Here is a 19,075-nt window from a genome sequence, read left to right as displayed (position 1 = left end):
AATTCAAGATTTTCCTCATCAGAACCAGAATTACAGAAAGATTTATTTATTTACAAGGTTTTACAGCTTTACTTTATGTTTCTCTGGTTTTCCATAGACACTTAACATGTGCACGGTGTATTGTTCCATACAGTTACAGGTGGAATGGAAAGCCAGGTCCTATCAGCCCAAGCCAGCTTGGCCAATGGTGAGGGATGATGGGAGTTGTAGTCCCAACAACATCTGGAGGGCCATAGGTTCCACATCCCTCCAATGTACACATGCAGCTCCTTTGTCCCAAAGTATTTTTACATTTCATCCCTGAGTGTAAGCAGTGTGTGCATTGAATCATGAAGGCATAAGTTTGCACACACAGACAACATTGGATTGCATTGGTTATTTTTTAATAGGTATGACTGATTGTATTACATTTTTCATAAAGTCAGATGAAAATGAACATACCTTGTAACTTGTGTGTGTAGGTTTTTTGGTTTTACATTATCCCTTGTTTACATTGCTTTAAGATCTCTAAGAGAACAGTCTGCAGGGCTCTTCCAAGAAGTTCTGCTGTCACCCATTGGGATAGAGGAGGTACATGGATAAACGCTGCTCTTCCATTACCATAGTAAAGAGAGGTATAATAGATGTAATCACAAACGTACCTGCAGCATGGAGGAAAGGTATACTTAAAACTACACAATATGTATGCTTAATTATATACTTTTAACAGTTAACTCCATCTTGGTTTTGAGGACTAGCTTTCAGACAACGCATCAGAAGAGGTAAGGTTGCTAACTGCTTAAAAGCATCTCAGTACAGCAAACAATTTCAAGAATATCTGCACAGCTGTGCTTTATCTAGCACCAGAAAATTTGCATTATAAAAATAGTATTATAATTACAGTAACCCAAATTCAGTGATGTGTTACGGCACAGAAGTGCCAAATCGCATTCAGTAAAAGATTCCCTACATCGTGGGTGGAGAACCTTTGGCCCTCCAGATGTTGCTGGACTGTGATTCTAGTCAATCCTGGCCATTGGCCATTCTGGCTGGGGATAATGGGAAGTCCAGTAACATCTGGAGGGCCACACATTACCCCCCCCCCGTGCATTTAGGTTTGCTCCCAACTTTGAGACTCATGGAGAAGCTTCAAGAAACAGGTTCTCTGCATGCATGGACCAAGGGGCTAACTTGAGAAAAAGCTGCATCAGATCCACCTTGTGGTTAACTTGGGGTCCTAAGAGTTTAGATCATGTTCCATTAAGTATTGGCCAGTATACACAGAAGATACTGTTCATGTCTCCCACAACTGACATGGTTTCTCAATACAGCAAGTAATTTACCTTCCTGCATCTCTGGAAAAAATTACATCCATCCCTTCCACCCGAACGTTTTTCCAGACACACTTCAAATTAATTGTAGAGTCTATTCTTTCTGGGCCTTCTAAGACACAACAACCTTTTTCTGGACAAAATCCACAAGCATCCTTTTCTTTATAGCCTTTGTTCTTCCCACACTGCTCCAGAATGATGATTGCTTTAGAAGTAGAAACCAGGCCAATATGAATCATAACCTGTAGGTTGCCCCACAAGAGAGAAGATAGGAAATAAGTTCTGATGTACAGTATATAATGAATCTGTGCCCTGGCCTTGTGTGAAATACAGACTTGCTATAGAGAACCTTGTCCCTGGAAATCTATGTTTCCACTGTGTTGGGGAGAAAGTCGTGGTTTTTTGGGGTCTATTTATTTATTAATTCAAACTATTTGTATGTTACTTTTTAGGGCCAGGACCTCGCAAAGTAGCATGCATGATATCAGATGCATTAAGGATATCAGATAGATATAGAATTACTATGAGAAAAACAAGTAATTAACACTGCTGAAGGGCAGCAGTGAAGAAAAAGTTTTTCTGAGCCCTGTTGCTGAAAAGATGAGATGTAAATTAATCAGAAGGAAGTTGAGTAAGGGGGGGGGGCTACTGGCAAGAAGGCAGAACACTGCATGTCTGCTAAAGGGGGTGCAGGTATATGGGTGAAAATGGTCCTGAAGGCAGGAATGGAGAGCCTGTGGCCCTCCAGTTGCTGAACTATAACTCCCATCACTTCTTCCTGTTGGCCATGCTGGCTGGGACTGATGTGAGTTAAGAGTCCAATACCATCTGAAGAGTCCCTGCTGTAAGATAACCTGGTCCCAATATGTTTAGGGCTTTAAAGATTAATCCCAGCAGTTTGTCTAAAAATAATAATGAATCTTCTGAAGATTACACAAAATGTTTTGAGAATCTAAAGCTTAATTTTAAATTGAGTCCCCTAGTAATATTTTCACTTACTTGGGGCTGAAGGGTTGCCCATGCTTGACAGACAATCTCTCTTGCTTTTTTGTAAGCCACTGGCAGTTCCATGATGTGTAGGTCTACATCACTTCCAAGACCAATTCTGGCCAGTTCCTGTGTTGGAGTGAAAAACTTGTGTTAAAATATTTGATGTTTCAGAGGAAGCTGTACAGCTAAACTTTGTGGCCCAACTTCTCCTAAACCCCATTTCTTAGATATGGCTGATCAGCATGCAGAAGAAGGAGATGGCCTAAGCAACCATGAATTCATCATCCTTCCTTTTTAAACGTATAAGAGCCTTGTCTGATAGAGCAGAGGTGTTCTCAACTTTTGAAGGTAGACATAACCATGTTTGTATAAGTTACCAATGCAATGTTTAGGAATTCCAAATGCGTAACAGAGAAAATAACCGCTCACCTGGGACTGCGGGTGAGCAGCCGTTGTCGCATGGCATGGCTGCAGTGGGTCCTGGGAGGCCCCCATCTTCTGGCACAGCCAGGGGAGGAAACAGCTGGCACTGCCAACCTCCGGCCGTATCGGGCCCTCGGATAAGGACGTACAGTGTACACGCAGCCAATCAGAGCCAGGGGCTTGGGGGCTGTGAGCAGCCCACCCCCAGCCTATTTAAGGGAGTGGCTAGGTGTTGGCCAGACATATGGTCCTCCAGGTGGTCTTGGAGGGTCATCGCTGGCTGGGACTGATGGGAGTTGGATTCCAAAAACTTATGGAGGGCCACAAGCTCCCCGACCTTGCCCTATGGGGAAGCTGCTGCCATGTCATCTTCCATGTTTCCACAATCTGCCTTTCCTGTGTACTAGCTACTAAAACTCTTGTCCAAGCTCTGTTGGCCCTGGCCCCCCAACTACTTGCTGTTTTGATGATTAAATGTGTGTCTCATAACGCACTCCCCAGGGACCTGTCCTTGTTTGGAAGAATCTCTATCTTCCTTTTCAAGTTGGAAGGTCCCAGTGTTTCATTTATTGCACCGAATCCAAGGTGGCACAGAAGGAGCTGCAGACTTAAGATTGCCCTGGTACTGGTGTGTGAATGGAGCAAGCTTGTTCTTGAAGGTTGGCTTCCTGAGTAAACTGTTACAATTTCCTTGTCAGCGGAAACATTGATTAGCTGTGCTCAATAAACTGTTTGACATAAACAAGCAAACAATTCTTGCAGGCGAAGTAAACACATTAGGAGAACACAGCCAGCTGTGTTTTTCCTGTGGCACGAATGGTCTTGGAGAGGCTCTTGCATCATCTTGCATAAGAATGCAGCATTGTTTGCCTGTTTTTCCAAAAGTAGATCCATGCCAGCTTACAATTAGCATTTTATTTTCTCACACACATTTGAATTTCTCTGTGTTTAATGAGACACTCTTCTGTGACTGGTTAGGCCAGAGTCAGATGGCCGCATGTAACCTCCCCCCCCCCTTTTCCATGCAAGAAACCGAGGCCAAATAATAGATTGGAAAGCTACTACTACTGTTTGCTGTCCATGGTAAGCAAGAAGAAAGGTTATTTGATCAAAAGCTGAGGACAGAAAAGAATTTGTAAACTAAAAACAACTTTAATGCTTCTACAGCAGGGGTCAGCAAACTTTTTCAGCAGGGGGCCAGTCCACTGTCCCTCAGACCTTGTGGGGGGCAGGACTATGGTTTTTTTTTGGGGGGGGTGAACAAATTCCTGTGCCCCACAAATAACCCAGAGATGCATTTTAAATAAAAGCACAAATTCTACTCATGTAAAAACACTCTGATTCCTGGACTGCCCGTGGGCCTTAGATTGCCTACCCATGTTCTACAGGGTTCTCCCATCTCCAAAACATGGAGAACATAGCTCTTTTAGCAGGCATAGAAATCTCGGTTTCCTTGGGACAAATATGGATGCCATCAACATAAAGAGAGAAGAGGTTAGGGTTGGTGTGTGTGTAAAAACACTATTATTTGTGGAATCTGAACCTATCAAATTGTTTTTCAAGCCTGAATAAACCACTGGCTTAGTCCTCAACAAGGACCAGCATCTTCAGCTACACTCAAAAGTAATTTTTGGAACCAAAGAGGAAAGAGACTTTAATGTGTCTTCTACTGCAGGGCTTTGGCATGTTTAATGATATACTGCTTTCACTTATCTTATGTCATTTTTCAGCACTGCAAGAAACCAAAATTATTCTTCAAAGAAACCTCCCATGCTCTGTTTCATTAGTTTATTTTGGCTTTAGACTGCACTAATTTGCAAATAAATGGCACTTAATTTTCCTCCAAGATAGTATACCGTACTCTAAAATAGGGGCCAAACACTACCAGAAAACAATATGTAGAGCTATTAAGTGATTATTCTTGTGGTTTCAGGCACATAGCAAGCTAGGGCTGGAAGAAATAATTTTTAATTTATTATATTTCTTACCCACCCTTCACACCAAGGTCCCAAAGTGCATTACAACAATTTAAAATACAATATTAAAATCAGTTATAAGAAATTATAATCCAGAGAATAGGGTGGATCCTAAAATAAATATCTCAAGTATCAGAAGCCAGGTTAACTAGAAGTGTCTTCAACATATGACAAATAACCACATAATGAAGGTACTAGGCTTTCTCTGTGGGGAGGAAATGCCACAGTGGGCTGCTACAAAGAATGCACCATTCTTGGTTGTCACCTGGAAGTACCAAGAGGGTCCTCTCTACTGATCTTAATACCCAAGAGCATCTGTAGGGAAGGAGGCAGTCTTTCAGATATTTAAATCCTAAGTAGTTTTAGATCTCCTGGATTGCTTGATCTCCTGGATTGCTTGAAATTCTGACAATTTAGTAAGGAAGTTCTGGTTCAGTGATTTGGGTTGTCTACTGCTTCACTGGGTGTACAATAAATTTCCTATCCAGAACACAAAGTACTTGTATTATTTTCCCCATCTCTTTTCTAGTAGCTAATTTCTGAGAAACAAAACTTGTGTGAAATTTGGTCTGTGAGGGGAAGGAAATAATGATTCCAATTATCAAGAGCTTGCACTGCATCTTAAACATACTTAAGTCTTTGATAACTAGTCCTATAACTCCATGATGTACCTGAAACCTCAAAGTAAATAATTTATTGTGCTTTAACAGAACTCTGAACTGATTATGTAATGCTTTATTAATACTATAATTTCCCCACTTAAAATTTCATGCCTTTAAAATTTCATCAGTTTTTGCTTATGTTTTGATTACAAAGAAATAATTCCAGGTAGTGAAAAATACCCTACCTTTGAACGCAAGAGAAACACAAAGCTACACCTGAATATTGTTCCTTTTTGTACTTCAACATAAAGGGCATTCTTACCTTTGCTGCTTCCCAGCTAGAGTTAACAAGATGCTGTCGAAAAGGACCAAAGCCTGAAAGCAAATAAGTATAATTAAAACCTTAAAATTCATAAGTTCCTGATCTTGTCACAATTTGTTCCCTTGGCTAACTTCTGCTGTGAGTTGTTTATTGAATGGTTCTTGAGATTTTTACAGTAAAAGGTTCCCTTATCTCAGCTTCTCAATGACAAACAGATGAGTCTCTATTTCCTATTGTCCCCACAGACACCCTCACTTCAGGTTACAGGCATGTGTTCAAGTTCTGTGTCACACAAATTTAACTATTTACAATTAACACATAGCTGAATCACTAAACTTTTTCCCCCACTATTTTTTTCTGGTAATATTCCTGTAATATTTATCATAGCAAATTAAAAGAATACAGTTAATAATTCTGCTCTGAACAAGACTTTGAATCTGAAAGCATGTTTTAGTTGCTGTATTTTAATAGTTGCTGTGCTTTATTGTTAGATTTTATGTTGTAAGCCACCCCAGGAGCATGAATTCATGAAGAGCTGGAACGGATAGATTAATAAAGAGATACAGAGGTGTAAGTAGTATAAGGGGAAGAGATCTATCCTCTACTCCAGGGATTCCCAAACTTGGGTCTCCAGCTGTTTTTGGACTGCAACTCCCATCATCCCCAGCTAGCAGGACCAGTATTCAGGGATGATGGGAATTGTAGTCCAAAAACACCTGGTGACTCAAGTTTGGGAAACGCTGCTCTACTCCACAATCCACATAGATGTGTAAGAAATTTGAAACTTATCCTTTTAATGTAGACTCTTTGCTCATGAACTGCAAAGATCTAAAAGGTATTTCACCCACTGAGCCACATTAGGAGACCTGCCCACTTTACATTTATGCAGGATGGTACATTTAGCTATGGGCTTAATTTTGTACTGAACTAGTGGAAGGATTTTGCCCCTTCTACTCCAGGGATGCAGAACCTGTGCTCCTTCAGATGTTGAAGGACAACAACTCCCAGATTCCTGGCTGCTGGCCATTCAGAGTAAGGCTGATGGGAGTTAAAAATCCAGCAATATCTGAAGGGCCACAGCTTCCCCTTCCCTTGCCCAATAAAATTAGAGTTGCAACAGAATCATAGAACCATTATCAATTATGTAGCAGCTTTTGAAATAATGCTAGTTTTAATGCAAGTTCTTATAAAAACTACAGTTCACAAGTAACATCTTAAAATGCATTCTGGCTCTATCAGGGAAGAAACCTAAGATGGTGTCTCTTCGGGTATGATACATAAATCCATCATCTAAAGACAAAGTGTGCTGCTTGCTTCAGAACTATAGGGCTCCTTAAAAACTCAAATGCAAATTTTGTCCAATTTTGTTCCAGTTCTGAGATTCTTTTTAAACTAACAAGCTGACAATTTTTCGTGCCTTCCTACATTACACACATTATCTTCTGCCCAAGAGTTCTAGCCATAGAGAGGGAATATCAGTATATCTTTCTATACATAAAAACATATTGGTGCCCCACCCCTTATATTCAGTAACACAGGATAGTATGGTTGAAGTTATCATATTCCGGTTTCTCAACAGCTCTGTGATTTAAGTTAGGCAAAAAATGAGAAAAGGGCCAAAGACGGCCTAGTGAGTTTCAGGATTGATCAGGAAGTACAATATTTTACCAGGTATAACACACAGGGAACAGATGAAACATTTGAGAGGAAAAGCAGAGATTTAGTTCTGTATCTGCTTCACTGCTTTTTCGGCAAAAGAAATGGGGGGCTCACCAGAGTTGTACAACATCAAGTTATGAGCTAGCTGAGTGAAATGTGCAGCCTGCAACTGTGGCTATAAGAAACCTCTGCTGAGGGTTTAGCTGTTCTATTAAAAGAAGTGACTTCATTATGAGCTCTTCAAATATTGGAGTGTCGAAACCAACACAAGGATCATATTGACTGAATAATATTGGCTACTAAAACCAGAAATGGTGCCAACAATTTTGTTTCAAGCAGGTGAAAAAGTGACTGAGGCATTTAGTGATGACACTGCAGTACCTCTAAACTGCACCTGCACATTTGACAGAAAGATATGGGACATAAAACATAAACGCCGCAGTGTGATGTTCTCTTGTTTAGGGTTTTAGCCAGCCAGCAGTGCCATTCGGTGCCCAATGAGCATACTGATTGGGCTGTTTGCCCTCCCCCCTTTTAGGTTTCCTTGGGGGGCCATTTCCATGTGCAAACCTTGGGGCTCCCCAGACCTGCTGATACCACCCCCTTCTGAATGGGTGCTGCTGTTCTGGATTTTAATTTGTTGCTGGTTATTGTAGCTAAGGAAAAGGAGAAGAAGAAGGTGATCTCAAAGAGCAAAGGTAGTTGTCTTGGCCTATAAGAAAGATCCTAAAGTCCATATTAGACTTTTCCGGTTCATAAAATAGTGTGCAAGCTTTTGAGTTTCCCCAGAGTCTTCCATCTTAAAACTTACCAGAATCAAACATGGATGGCTTAAAAAACACCACCAGCCTTTTCTTTTCATGCAAGTTAAGGCTAGCCATGATGGTGTCCTGCCTTCTACCTTCAGAGGGGATGTGTATCTGAATACAGTGGTACCTTGGTTCTTGAACACATTAGTTGTTGAACAAATCGGCTCCCAAATGCTGCAAACCCGGAAGTAAGTGTTCCGGTTTGCGAACGTTTTTCGGAAGCCGAATGTCCGACGCGGCTTCCACTTGAGTGCAGGAAGCTCCTGCATCCAATCGGAATCTGCGCCTTGGTTTCCGAATGGTTTCGAGAGTTGACCGGACTGCCGGAATGGATTAAGTTTGAGAACCAAGGTACCACTGTACTAGTTGCTAGGAATCACAACTGGGAAGAGGGTTGTTGCATTCATGCCCTGCTTTGCATGCTTCCATAGGTATAAATCTGGCTACTGTGGTAGCAGGATGCTAGACTCGATGGGCCTTTGGCCTGATCCAGCAGCGTTCTTCTTATGTTCTTATATTCTCTTCCCTATATGTTTTTTAAACATCTAGTCTGATGTTTGCATACGATTTTATGACATTTCGGGTGGCCAAATAAATCTATTTCCCTCATATGGACATTAAAAATGGATATGTATAATTTCGTTCAGATTACGGCAACACGGTTGGACTAGATAACCCTTGGGATCCCTTCCAACTCCACAGTTCCACAATTCTACAGAAAGCTTAAGTGGCTTCGTCATTCCCACTTCCTCATCCAAGTCACCTAAAACTATGGAGCGTCTGAAATGTTTCTGCCTAGGCTGCCTGGGAGCTATTTTAACAAACACAAAAATAATCTTAAATTGTGTGCTAACTGAAAATGGCTAGATTCAGATTCTCTTTGACGCCACTTCATTCTCAGTCCTGTGTCCTCAGATGGCCTACAGTGGAAAACTATCCAGCAACTCACATGTCAAGCCTATACGTAATGATTGCCTTTAGAGCAGCTAGTGGCGTAACAGTGAGCAAGAGTGTGCAGTGGCATTCCAGGAGAGTTTCAACCTTTTAAAGCTCAGTCTCTCTCTCTTAACTGATTGCATCTTCACTGGTGATTCAGCATTAACTATAACTGAAAAGAAATTATCCAAAATTGGCTCCAGGGACTTGGATGTTCCGGAATGCTATTTCAACACACTGTTTATATATTATAGTGTTGGGGTAATAAAACAGTGTGTGTTATTTCCTCTGATTTTTATCTCCTTGTTTTGAAACTGAGAAGTTGAAATTTGACATGTGTTGGCTCTAATTTTGGACCTTGATGTGGAACTGGGAAGCAGTCTTGCTCTATAGCTCTTTTTAGGCAACACTTTTCTAGTTTTACCCTAGAGGCTAAATAGCCCGCACAGGAAAAGATATCAAGAGATATTTTCGGAAGTGACAGGAATAACGAACGGCAAGCTTTCTTGGATAAAGGATAGCATGCATTTTCTTTTACCCCACTGACATACCATCTGATCTTTTTTAGCAAGTTGCAGCAGTGAGCTATTTTCCATTTGGAAATGTTGGTATGCCCAGTTGCTAGTTGTTTGTATGTCTGTGTGTGCCTTTGGAGTTGTTTATGACAAAGAGCAGACCAGTGTATGCACATTCCATGCATGGCTAAAAGAGGACTAAAAAAATTGAGCCTTACCCGTGACAACCACCGTGTCAGAATTGATGTCCATTTAATTTAAATCCTTTACGTTCCGGACACCAATAACCAGCTCACTCTTCACTGGTATCATGCTTGATCACAGCTGACCTTATTATATTCTTTTACCATCTGTTCCAAAATGTCCATCTTCCTATTGGTCAGTGGAAAAACACTTCACCAAACTGGGACTGTTCTGGTTTCACATGATGTGGGATAATTTTAATTACACAAGCCCTGGAATATTGATGGTTACAAAGATCCTTATGCTTTCTCCCCTTTCAACTATGCAGAATGACTTAACTACATAATCTTAGCTATTGATTTCAAATCTAACCTGATTAGAAATAATCCAATCACTTTTATTTTTGTATGTCTCTGTTGCATAGTGATGCTGAATTAATAAAATAAGTCTACCTATTACTTATAAATTTGGGCTTTTATAGTCCACTATAAAAGCCAGTGCTCTGTAGAAGCAATTTTAGTTATCTTTTATTTATTTATGTCTCTATATCTTGCTTTTCCAGGCAAATAGTCTTGACAAAGTGGCTTACAATATAAACAGCCTCTCTGAGGCTCTTTCATGCCCCTCTTCTTTGGAGATCAGGGTGGCATACTGTCATCATAAAATAACACTAAAATAATTTAAATCACAGTTAAAAACCACAAAGACACATAAAAATACGGTATAAAAACCATTTTCCATTTTAAACTGAAGCATCTATAACTACTATAGGATTAGAACCAATGGTTGCGAATCCAATGAAGCTGATTTTGGCTAAACATTAGCAGAGCTTTTCCAATGGACCTAAATTCAGCCTCGTCCTTTTTAAATGGGTCTCGTTGCATCTGGCTTAATGTGAAACCATAGTATCCCACCTCCAGCCATTCCCATAATGCATCTGGTTGTATGTGGGTTATGGTATTGCTAATCACTCCTATTTGGTGTATAGGGGACTAGAAGCTATTGTACAAAGTGCATGCTAATTTTTTTAAAAGAGCATAAGAAGAGCCCTGCTGTATCAGCCCATCCAGTTCAGCATCCTTTTCTTACAGTGGCCAACCAGATGTTGATGGGATGCCCACAATCAATACCTGAGTGCAGTACCTAGCAACTCTCACTGAGAAGCCTTACTGCCTCTGACATTGGGGGTAGAGCATAAACAATGTGGTTAGTAGCTATGGATGATAGCCTCATTCTCCATGAATTTGTCTAATCCGTTTTTAAAGCCACCAAAGTTTAAAGCCATATTTTTTACCCCCAAGGCGGCTAAAATATGGACAGTTGGAGTGTATGCTAGTGCGGTTCCTATATTGCTGTGGACACTGCAGCTATTAAATCATACATTTTTATGAGCTTGGACCACTACAATGTGTTGCATGTGCAACTACCTTTGAAAACGTTCCAGAAACTGCAGTTCGTTTGGGATATGGCTTCGAGACTGTTAGATGGGACCAGGTGATAATTTTTTTTTGCCATCTTCACTAGATCCCACTTCATTTCTAAGCTCCACTCAAGGTGCTGGTTTTGATTTTTTAAAGCCCTTGGGAGCAGGGCACCAGAAATACTATCTTATTCTACATGTGAACCTTGAGATCTTGGCGTCCAAATATCCTCCTCTGAGGGAACTGCAGGAGCCTTTTCAGTGGTGGCACCCTAGTTGTAGGATGTCTTCCCCAGAAAGTCTTGCCTGGGACCTACTTTGCTGTCATTTCAGGCCAAGGCTGATTTTAAATATCTTCCCATTATTATATTTCCCCACGACTTTAAATCTGTTTTAGCTGTAAGCTTTTACTCTGTGGTTTGTGTTTCTTTGCCACAATACTGTATAAGGATTCCACCACCACCCCACAAAAAAAACCCTCGTTTTGTCTCACTGGAGGCTATTTTGTGGTGAATACATGCACACCTGTATGTATTTGTCATGTGTATTTATTTTTAAGTGTTTTTTTTGGGGGGGGGCTCTTGAATTAAAAGTCAAATACGAATAGATTTCTTTAGCAGGAGGGCATTTTGTGGGGAATATACACGGCTTCCCATCCAAGAGCCGGTAGATTTGTCGCAATTGTTTTTTGAGAGGATATGTGGAGAATACCAATTGCCTCACGGGAGGCTATTTCCCCCGCTTCCCGCCGAAAACGCTAAGGCAACCTATATGCACTCCGTGAGCTGACTGAGATTTAGACGGTCGAAGAGGGAGTGAACGGCAGAAGCCATGAGGGAGAGAGACTGGCGATGGGCGGCTCTGAGGGCCGGCGGAGGAGGAGCAGCAGCAGCAGCAGGGAGGCTTTAGAGCCGCCCCGGAGGAAATGATGATGGCGGCTGCGGTGGCCCCTCAGAAGCGGGCGGGAAGCGCCGCCTCAGGCCGTGCGGGTAAGAGGGACTGCAAAGCGCTGGCTCTCGCTTCTCTCGGGGCTTCATTCTCACACGGCTTTCAGCTTCGGGAAAGGGGTGTTTTTCTTTTCGTGTTTTGATTTTTTGAGAGTTGTGTGTGTGTGTTTCGTTGTGTGCATATTTTAATCCGATTACAGCAACAAGGGCAGCTGTAATTTCCCTCTCCTTTCGCGCTTGAGAAATCAAGACCGCAACTGCGTGCCGAACCGTAGGTTGAAAACACGCCACCCCTCCTCCGCAAAGAACCATGGGGACTGTAGTTTACCCGCACCGGGAAGCTACAGTGCCTAGCCCCCTTAACAAACTACAATTCCCAGGGTTCTCTGCGTGAAGATATATGTTTTTGTTTCACGCACAGAAATCCTGCCTCCCCACCCCCGCCGCCAGCTTCTCGGCTTGTAAATGCTGAAAGCCCCTAATTTCTTACCTCCCTTCACCAAAGTGTAGCATTTTATGATGTGAGAATCTTTACCTCAGGGCAGGCGGGGCAATGGGGTCCCTCCCTCATTTTCAGTCAATATATGCAATAGTTTATTACAACATTTTTTCCTCCAAGGAAACTAGGTGTGATGTACATAGTTCACCTACTCTTCATTTTATACTCACAGTCCTGTGGTGCAGGTTAGACTGGGAGGCAGCGACTGGCTAAAGGCCACCTTTTCGGCACCGTAGCTGAGTTAGTCTTTGAACCCTGGTCTCCCAGGCCTTAGTCCTTTTCTCTTTAAGGTTTTGTGACCCACAGAAGTATTAATGCTCTGGATGTTATCCTATTATAGTAGGAATCTTCTAGATCCTCCTTCCAGTAGTTTTTGACCCCATAGATACAAAATGTCCTTCATAGACCACTGGGTCCCATTTTAAGTTTTGGCCCATTAGCATTGGGGCTACTTCCAAACTGCTATTTGTGGATGGCTTTCAGTTCTCTAACCACAAATTCAGGTTTTGCAATCAAAGTGAATTGGGTACCCTTCCAGGACTTTGTGGGGTAAGGAAGGCGATGGGGGGAAATGCACTGGAAAGAGTGAGATAACAGTTGCTTCATATAACCTCCCTGCAAACAAATTGGATTGAATGCTCAGTAAACAGCCACATTGTGTAATTTGGTTGCCAGTTCATTTCTTGGCCCAACTGAAAGTGCTCACATTGCAGCTTAACACCCAACTTAGACCCCAAATATTTGAAAGACTCTCCTACAGAGCCTCTTGGGTGCTAAGATCAGCAGGGGGTGCCCTCTTGGTAGTTACTCTGCCCTCAGAGTCTCAGTTGGTGATTGTCTGGAACAGGACATTCTCTGTGGCAGCCCCTAAGGTCTGGAACTCTCCCCACAGATGCCTGGCACCTATACCACTTTCAGTGAATGCTGATGACCTCTTTACCCTGGCTTTTGACACTTGAGGTGTATATCGTAGAATCACAGAATTGTAGTTGTAAGGGACCATGAGGGGAGGGTCATTTATCTAATCACCTGCAGTGCATGAATCTTTTGTCCAAAGTGGGGCTTAAACCTACAACCCTAAGTTTATAAGAGTCTCATGGTCTACTGACTGAGGTATCCTGCCTTATTTTTAGTGATTGTAATTTGTTTTAAACTGTTATAACCTGCCCTGAGATCTTAAGGTGAAGAGTGGGTAATTAGTAATAAGCATAATAATCTCCCTGTTAAGGAGGAGGGGGTTGCCTGGGGGGAGAGGTAGAGAAGAAGGGGGAGGGATGTTGACGGTAGAAGGAGAGAGAAACATGAAACGCACCCCCCACTTTCAGGGTTACAGTGGTGCCTCGCAAGACGAAAAGAATCCGTTCCGCGAGTCTCTTCGTCTTGCGGGTTTTTTCGTCTTGCGAAGCAAGCCCATTAGCGGTTTAGCGGATTAGCGCTACAGTATTAGCGGCTTAGCGATCAGCTGTTAAGCGGCTTAGCCGATCAGCTGATAAGCGGTTTAGCGGCTTGGGAAAAAAGGAAAAAAACCCCGCAGGAACTCGCAAGACATTTTCGTCTTGCGAAGCAAGCACATAGGAAATTCGTTTTGCGAAGCACCTCCAAAACGGAAAACCCTTTCGTCTAGCGGGTTTTCCGTCTTGCGGGGCACCACTGTATTTTCAAGAACACACACATATCCAGGCAGACACCCCATCAAGCTACTTTGCTGTTTTCTTGCATTTCTCAAGCCCTCTCTGTAAAACTAAGGAACTGTTAATTACAGAAGCTGGGGAGGATTTTTGGTGTGGTTTTTTTTGGAGGGGGCTGCAAGTTAATGAAATGATGGCACCCAGGGCTCCCCTGAATGTTCCTCTAGTCACCCCAGGGTGCCACAGCACACTGGTTGACAACCACTGGCGTAGGGGATAAAACTGAATGCTGAGTAACCCCACATTGAAGGCTCTATGGGGCCAAAGAGCACTCCCCAAGCATCACCCTCTGGAAGCGACCATCCAAGTAGGACCAGAACCACTCCAAAGCGGTGCTACCCACACCTAACTTGGACAGCTGCTCCAGAAGGGCTCCAGAAGGATACTATGGTTGGTGGTTTGTAAAACTGCTGAGAGGTCGAGGAGAATTAACGGGGACACATTTCCGCTGTTTCTCTCCCAACAAAGGTAACCATGCAGGGCGAGCAAAACAGTTTCTGTGCCAAAACTGGGCCCAATTGAAATGGATTTAGAAAATCAGTTTCCTCCAAAAGTGTCTGGATCTGGTCTGTGACTACCAGCTTAAGAACCCTGCCCAAGAAGGGGAGATTGGCAACTGGCCAGTAGAATCTACCAGTTAACTACTTTAACATGGGTCCTACTTTTAATTTCTTGGCTTCTGTTTGATTTTTCTTTTGCTTATTTCTGTCTTCTTGGGACCTTTCTGTGTGATTGCCTTTCTCTCTACCCTAACCTGTACTGCCATCTTATTTCTCATTTCCTCATCTCTCATGGGTTCACTGAATAGTCATGTACCCTTCAACCTGCCCATAAGGGTACACATGTTATTATTTATGTTAATATATTTGTCTCCTTCATGGATCACTACCTTGTTGTGGCGAAGGGGCTTGAATAACTCAGAGAAGCTATGAGCTATGCCGTGCAGGGCCCCCCAAGATGGACAGGTCACAGTGGAGAGTTTTGACCAAACGTGATCCACCTGGAGCAGGAACCGGCAAGCCACTCCAGTATCCCTGCCAAGAAAGTTCCATGGACAAAGACAACAGGAATATAAAAGTTATGACGCTGGAAGATGAGCCCCTCAGGTCGGAAGGTGTCCTACATGCTACTGGGGAAGAGTGGAGGACAAGTACAAGGAGATTCAGAGCTGATGAAGTGGCTGGGCCAAAGCCGAAAGGTCGCTCAGTTGCGGATATGCCTGGAAGCGAAAGGAAAGTCCAATGCTGTAAAGAAAAATATTGCATAGGAACCTGGAGTGTAAGAACCATGAACCTTGGTAAGCTGGATGTGGTCAAAAATGAGATGGCAAGAATAAATATTGACATCCTGGGCATCAGGGAACTAAAATGGACGGGAATGGGCGAATTCAGTTTGGCAAAAGCTGTACTGGGATACAATCTCAAAAATGACAGAATGATCTTGATACGAATCCAAGGCAGACCTTTTAACATCACAGTAACCCAAGATTATGCACCAACTACCGGTGCTGAAGAAACTGAAATTGGCCAATTCTAGGAAGACTTACAACGCCTTCTAGAAATGACACCAAAGAAGGAAGTTCTTCTCATTATAGGGGATTGGAATGCTAAAGTAGGGAGTCGAGAGATAAAAGGAACAACTGGCAAGTTTGGCCTTGGAGCTCAAAACGAAGCTGAGCAAAGGCTAATAGAGTTCTGTCAAGAGAACAAGCTGGTTATCACAAATACTCTTTTCCAACAACACAAGAGACAACTCTACACAAGGACATCACCAGATGGGCAGCATCGAAATCAGATTGATTATATTCTCTGCAGCCAAAGATGGAGAAGCTCTATACAGTCAGCAAAAACAAGACCTGGAGCTGACTGTGGCTCAGATCACCAGCTTCTTATAGCAAAACTGAAGAAAGTAGGAAAAACCACTGGGCCAGTAAGACACAATCTAAATCAAATCCCTTATGAATGCAGAGCGGAAGTGAGGAACAGGTTTAAGGATTTAGCTTTGGTGGACAGAAGTGAAAAAAGATTTAGAAATTTGGTCAAATCTGAAGCTTTCACTGCTAGGCCGTATTGCTGCGATAAAAATGAATGTACTGCCTAGAATGTTGTTTTTGTTCCAAACTTTGCAGATTGTGGACAAAATGGATTGTTTCAAGCGGTGGCAGAAAGATATTTCTAAATTTGTCTGGCAGGGCAAGAAGCCCAGAATAAAATTTAAAATACTAACGGATGTAAAGGAAAGAGGTGGATTCGCCCTGCCAGACCTTAAACTTTACTATGAATCAGCAGCTTTTTGCTGGTTGAAAGAATGGCTACTTCTTGAAAACACTGACATTTTGGACTTGGAAGGTTTTAATAATGTATTTGGATGGCATGCATATTTGTGGTACGATAAGGTCAAAGCACATAAAGCATTTAGAAACCACATTGTCAGGAAAGCGCTGTTTAATGTTTGGATAAGATATAAGGATTTGCTAGAAAACAAAACCCCAAGGTGGCTGTCACCAATGGAAGCGAAAGCCTTGAGAAAGGTCAATATGGAGGTCAAATGGCCGAAATATTGGGAAATTTTAGAACAAGATGGAGATAGACTGAAATTGCAGAGCTTTGAAAAATTAAAAAACAAAGTGCGAGACTGGCTTCATTATTATCAGATAATGGAGGCATATAACTTGGACAGGAAAATTGGCTTCCAGGTGGAAAGATCTAAATTAGAAACAGAACTGTTAGAACCCAAAACTAAGAATCTGTCAAGAATGTATAACTTGCTGCTGAAATGGAATACCCAGGATGAAACGGTAAAATCGGCTATGATTAAATGGGCACAGGACATTGGACATAACATTATGTCTGCTGACTGGGAACAGTTGTGGACCACAGGTATGAAATTTACGGCATGTAATGCCTTAAGAGAGAATATTATGAAAATGATATACAGGTGGTACATAACCCCAGTCAAGCTTGCAAAAATTTATCACTTGCCTGATAACAAATGTTGGAAATGTAAAGAAACTGAAGGTACATTTTTTCACCTTTGGTGGACGTGCCCAAAGATTAAGGCTTTCTGGGAAATGATATATAATGAATTAAAAAAGGTATTTAAGTATACCTTCCCTAAGAAACCAGAGGCCTTTCTCCTGGGCATAGTCGGCCAAATGGTGTTAAAAAAGGATAGAACTTTTTTTATGTATGCAACAACAGCAGCAAGAATACTCATCGCAAAGTATTGGAAGACACAAGAACTTCCCACGCTGGAGGAATGGCAGTTGAAACTTATGGACTATATGGAACTGGCGGAAATGACTGGTAGAATCCGTGACCAGGGAGAAGAAACTTAGTTGAATGCCACCCTAAATATTGAGACCTGGATTGAGATTAGTCCTACTCATTTTCAGCATCCACAACGTACATTTTCAACTGTAATTCAGATATTATTGAGGGTATTTTGATCTTCTAGTTTTGTAGAATTTGTATGAAAAAACTTCATGAACACAATCTATTTTAAAACATTGCCCCTGTGCTTTTATAGTACATGAGCAACATTATGTATTCTAAATAACAAAGCATGCGAAAAATCCTTATCATGCTTTGTGATGAATTTGCCAAGTGACTTCCAGGTTTTAGGTCAAGCACACACAGAGCCTTCTGCTTAGTTACACATTTAAAAGGTTGCCTTTTAAACTTACAAAACTGCAGTCTGGTGACCAGTTTTAGCAAGACAGCATTGCTGACAACAGATGGCAAATAGCTCTGATGTAATTCTTATTTGCAATTCATTCTTGTGAAGCTTCACAAACATTTTCATACAATTCGCAAAAAGTGCCTCTCTATACATTTGTTGCGCTCTGAGACTTCAAGTCAAATTAAAACTAAAAAACATTTTGTATTGTATTGTTGGGATTCCTGTGGGCTCATGTGATGCTTTTGGTAAAGATTGCCTTGTGGCAATTTTGAATAAGTGCATGTTTGGAAGCAATTAAAGGTCTGTGTCCTTTAAATAATGCTTATTAGTACATAACAGATGCTGTTTAGAAACATCATGCTTTTTAATAGGCTCTGCTTTCAGACTGAATGGTTGTTTTTCAACCCTGACTGTCAGGCAGAATGCTTAAAGGTATAGCATTGTTTATGCAAAGTCTAAGTCAATTTTCTGCTTTGAAATTAAGCTGCTAATCCCACACCTTTTCTTTCCTTTTTTTTTACGCATACCAGTAACATATTCTTTTTTCCTCCACCTCCAGTTTTCTATACAGTCATATTTTGGAGATATGTCAAACCCCCACAACTGAAACCTTTATGTCTCTTCTTTATCATTAAAATTGATTTACTTGTCTCTGATTGATGCCTCAGAATTAAAGTTGGTTGCACAAAACTATACCACCATAAACCTCAGTTGGTCTATTTGTTAGAATTGTTGGTAGTATATTTTTCTTTTCTTTCTTTCTTTCATTTGTGAGCCGCCCTTTTGCCAAATGATATTCAGGACTGCATTCTTTCAGCCTTATTTTCCTGTCTGTAATAAATAAATCAGATTTATTTCAAATCAGGTGTGACTGTTCAGACCTTCTTCCTCTCTTTGATGAAAATAATGATGGCTCTGCTTCATATTCCTACTTCAGCTTTGGAAAGCAAAGATTCGAGTAATTTTTTCCTATGATATTTCTGCAGCTTGAATTCCTTCTCTAGTTGTATGCAGTTTTATATTTTTATTTTAAAATTATTATATTATATATGATTTTCAGTTTTATACATTTCAATAATTTTACAATCATTTATACATTTCAAAACTCAACTTCC

At 41.5% G+C, this 19,075-nt stretch overlaps 2 protein-coding genes across 8 annotated transcripts in view; one reads left to right on the top strand and one right to left on the bottom strand.

Annotated features, from left to right (window-relative positions):
- Positions 1–366: 366 nt before the first annotated feature.
- Positions 367–12,014, bottom strand: PGPEP1L (pyroglutamyl-peptidase I like). Of its 4 annotated transcripts, none has more exons than XM_080982257.1 (6): positions 11,913–12,014; positions 9,761–9,914; positions 5,624–5,676; positions 2,310–2,426; positions 1,323–1,552; positions 367–641 (listed from the first exon to the last, which is right to left on the bottom strand). In XM_080982257.1, the coding sequence occupies exons 2-6, from the start codon at positions 9,792–9,794 to the stop codon at positions 473–475; spliced, it is 603 nt and encodes a 200-aa protein (XP_080838383.1). In that variant the 5' UTR covers positions 9,795–9,914; positions 11,913–12,014; the 3' UTR covers positions 367–472. The 4 variants fall into 4 exon arrangements, with proteins under 4 accessions (XP_080838383.1, XP_080838381.1, XP_080838380.1 ...); XM_080982255.1 differs by lacking the exon at positions 11,913–12,014 and adding an exon at positions 11,351–11,623; XM_080982254.1 differs by lacking the exon at positions 11,913–12,014 and adding an exon at positions 11,153–11,280 and having other exon boundaries at positions 9,761–9,997.
- The window catches only part of LOC308463626 (protein FAM169B-like), a 61,872-nt gene continuing 54,788 nt past the window's right edge, over positions 11,992–19,075 (top strand). For 3 of the 4 annotated variants that reach the window (XR_013979633.1, XM_080982204.1, XM_080982203.1), the window contains exon 1: positions 11,998–12,134. Coding sequence is in view for 2 of the 4 variants with exons in the window: in XM_080982204.1 (XP_080838330.1) it covers positions 12,071–12,134 (64 nt within the window). In the remaining 2 variants the exon portion in view is untranslated. Of the gene's footprint in view, positions 12,135–19,075 lie in introns of all 4 variants that reach the window. The other variant, XM_080982205.1, reaches the window with a different exon arrangement.

This window comes from Podarcis pityusensis, assembly GCF_964106645.2.
Source record: "Podarcis pityusensis genome assembly, chromosome: 14".
Lineage (NCBI taxonomy): Eukaryota > Metazoa > Chordata > Lepidosauria > Squamata > Lacertidae > Podarcis > Podarcis pityusensis.
This window is presented reverse-complemented; position numbering and strand designations above follow the sequence as displayed.

Bases quoted from the DNA above. Each gene is read 5' to 3' on its own strand.
- PGPEP1L (XM_080982257.1), bottom strand. From the start codon at position 9,794: ATGGACATCAATTCTGACACGGTGGTTGTCACGG. The intron at 5,677-9,760 runs GTAAGGCTCAAT...ATTTGCTTTCAG, and splicing joins TGACACGGTGGTTGTCACGG to GCTTTGGTCCTTTTCGACAG. The intron at 642-1,322 runs GTAAATTACTTG...TCCATGCTGCAG, and splicing joins TTTTCCAGAGATGCAGGAAG to GTACGTTTGTGATTACATCT.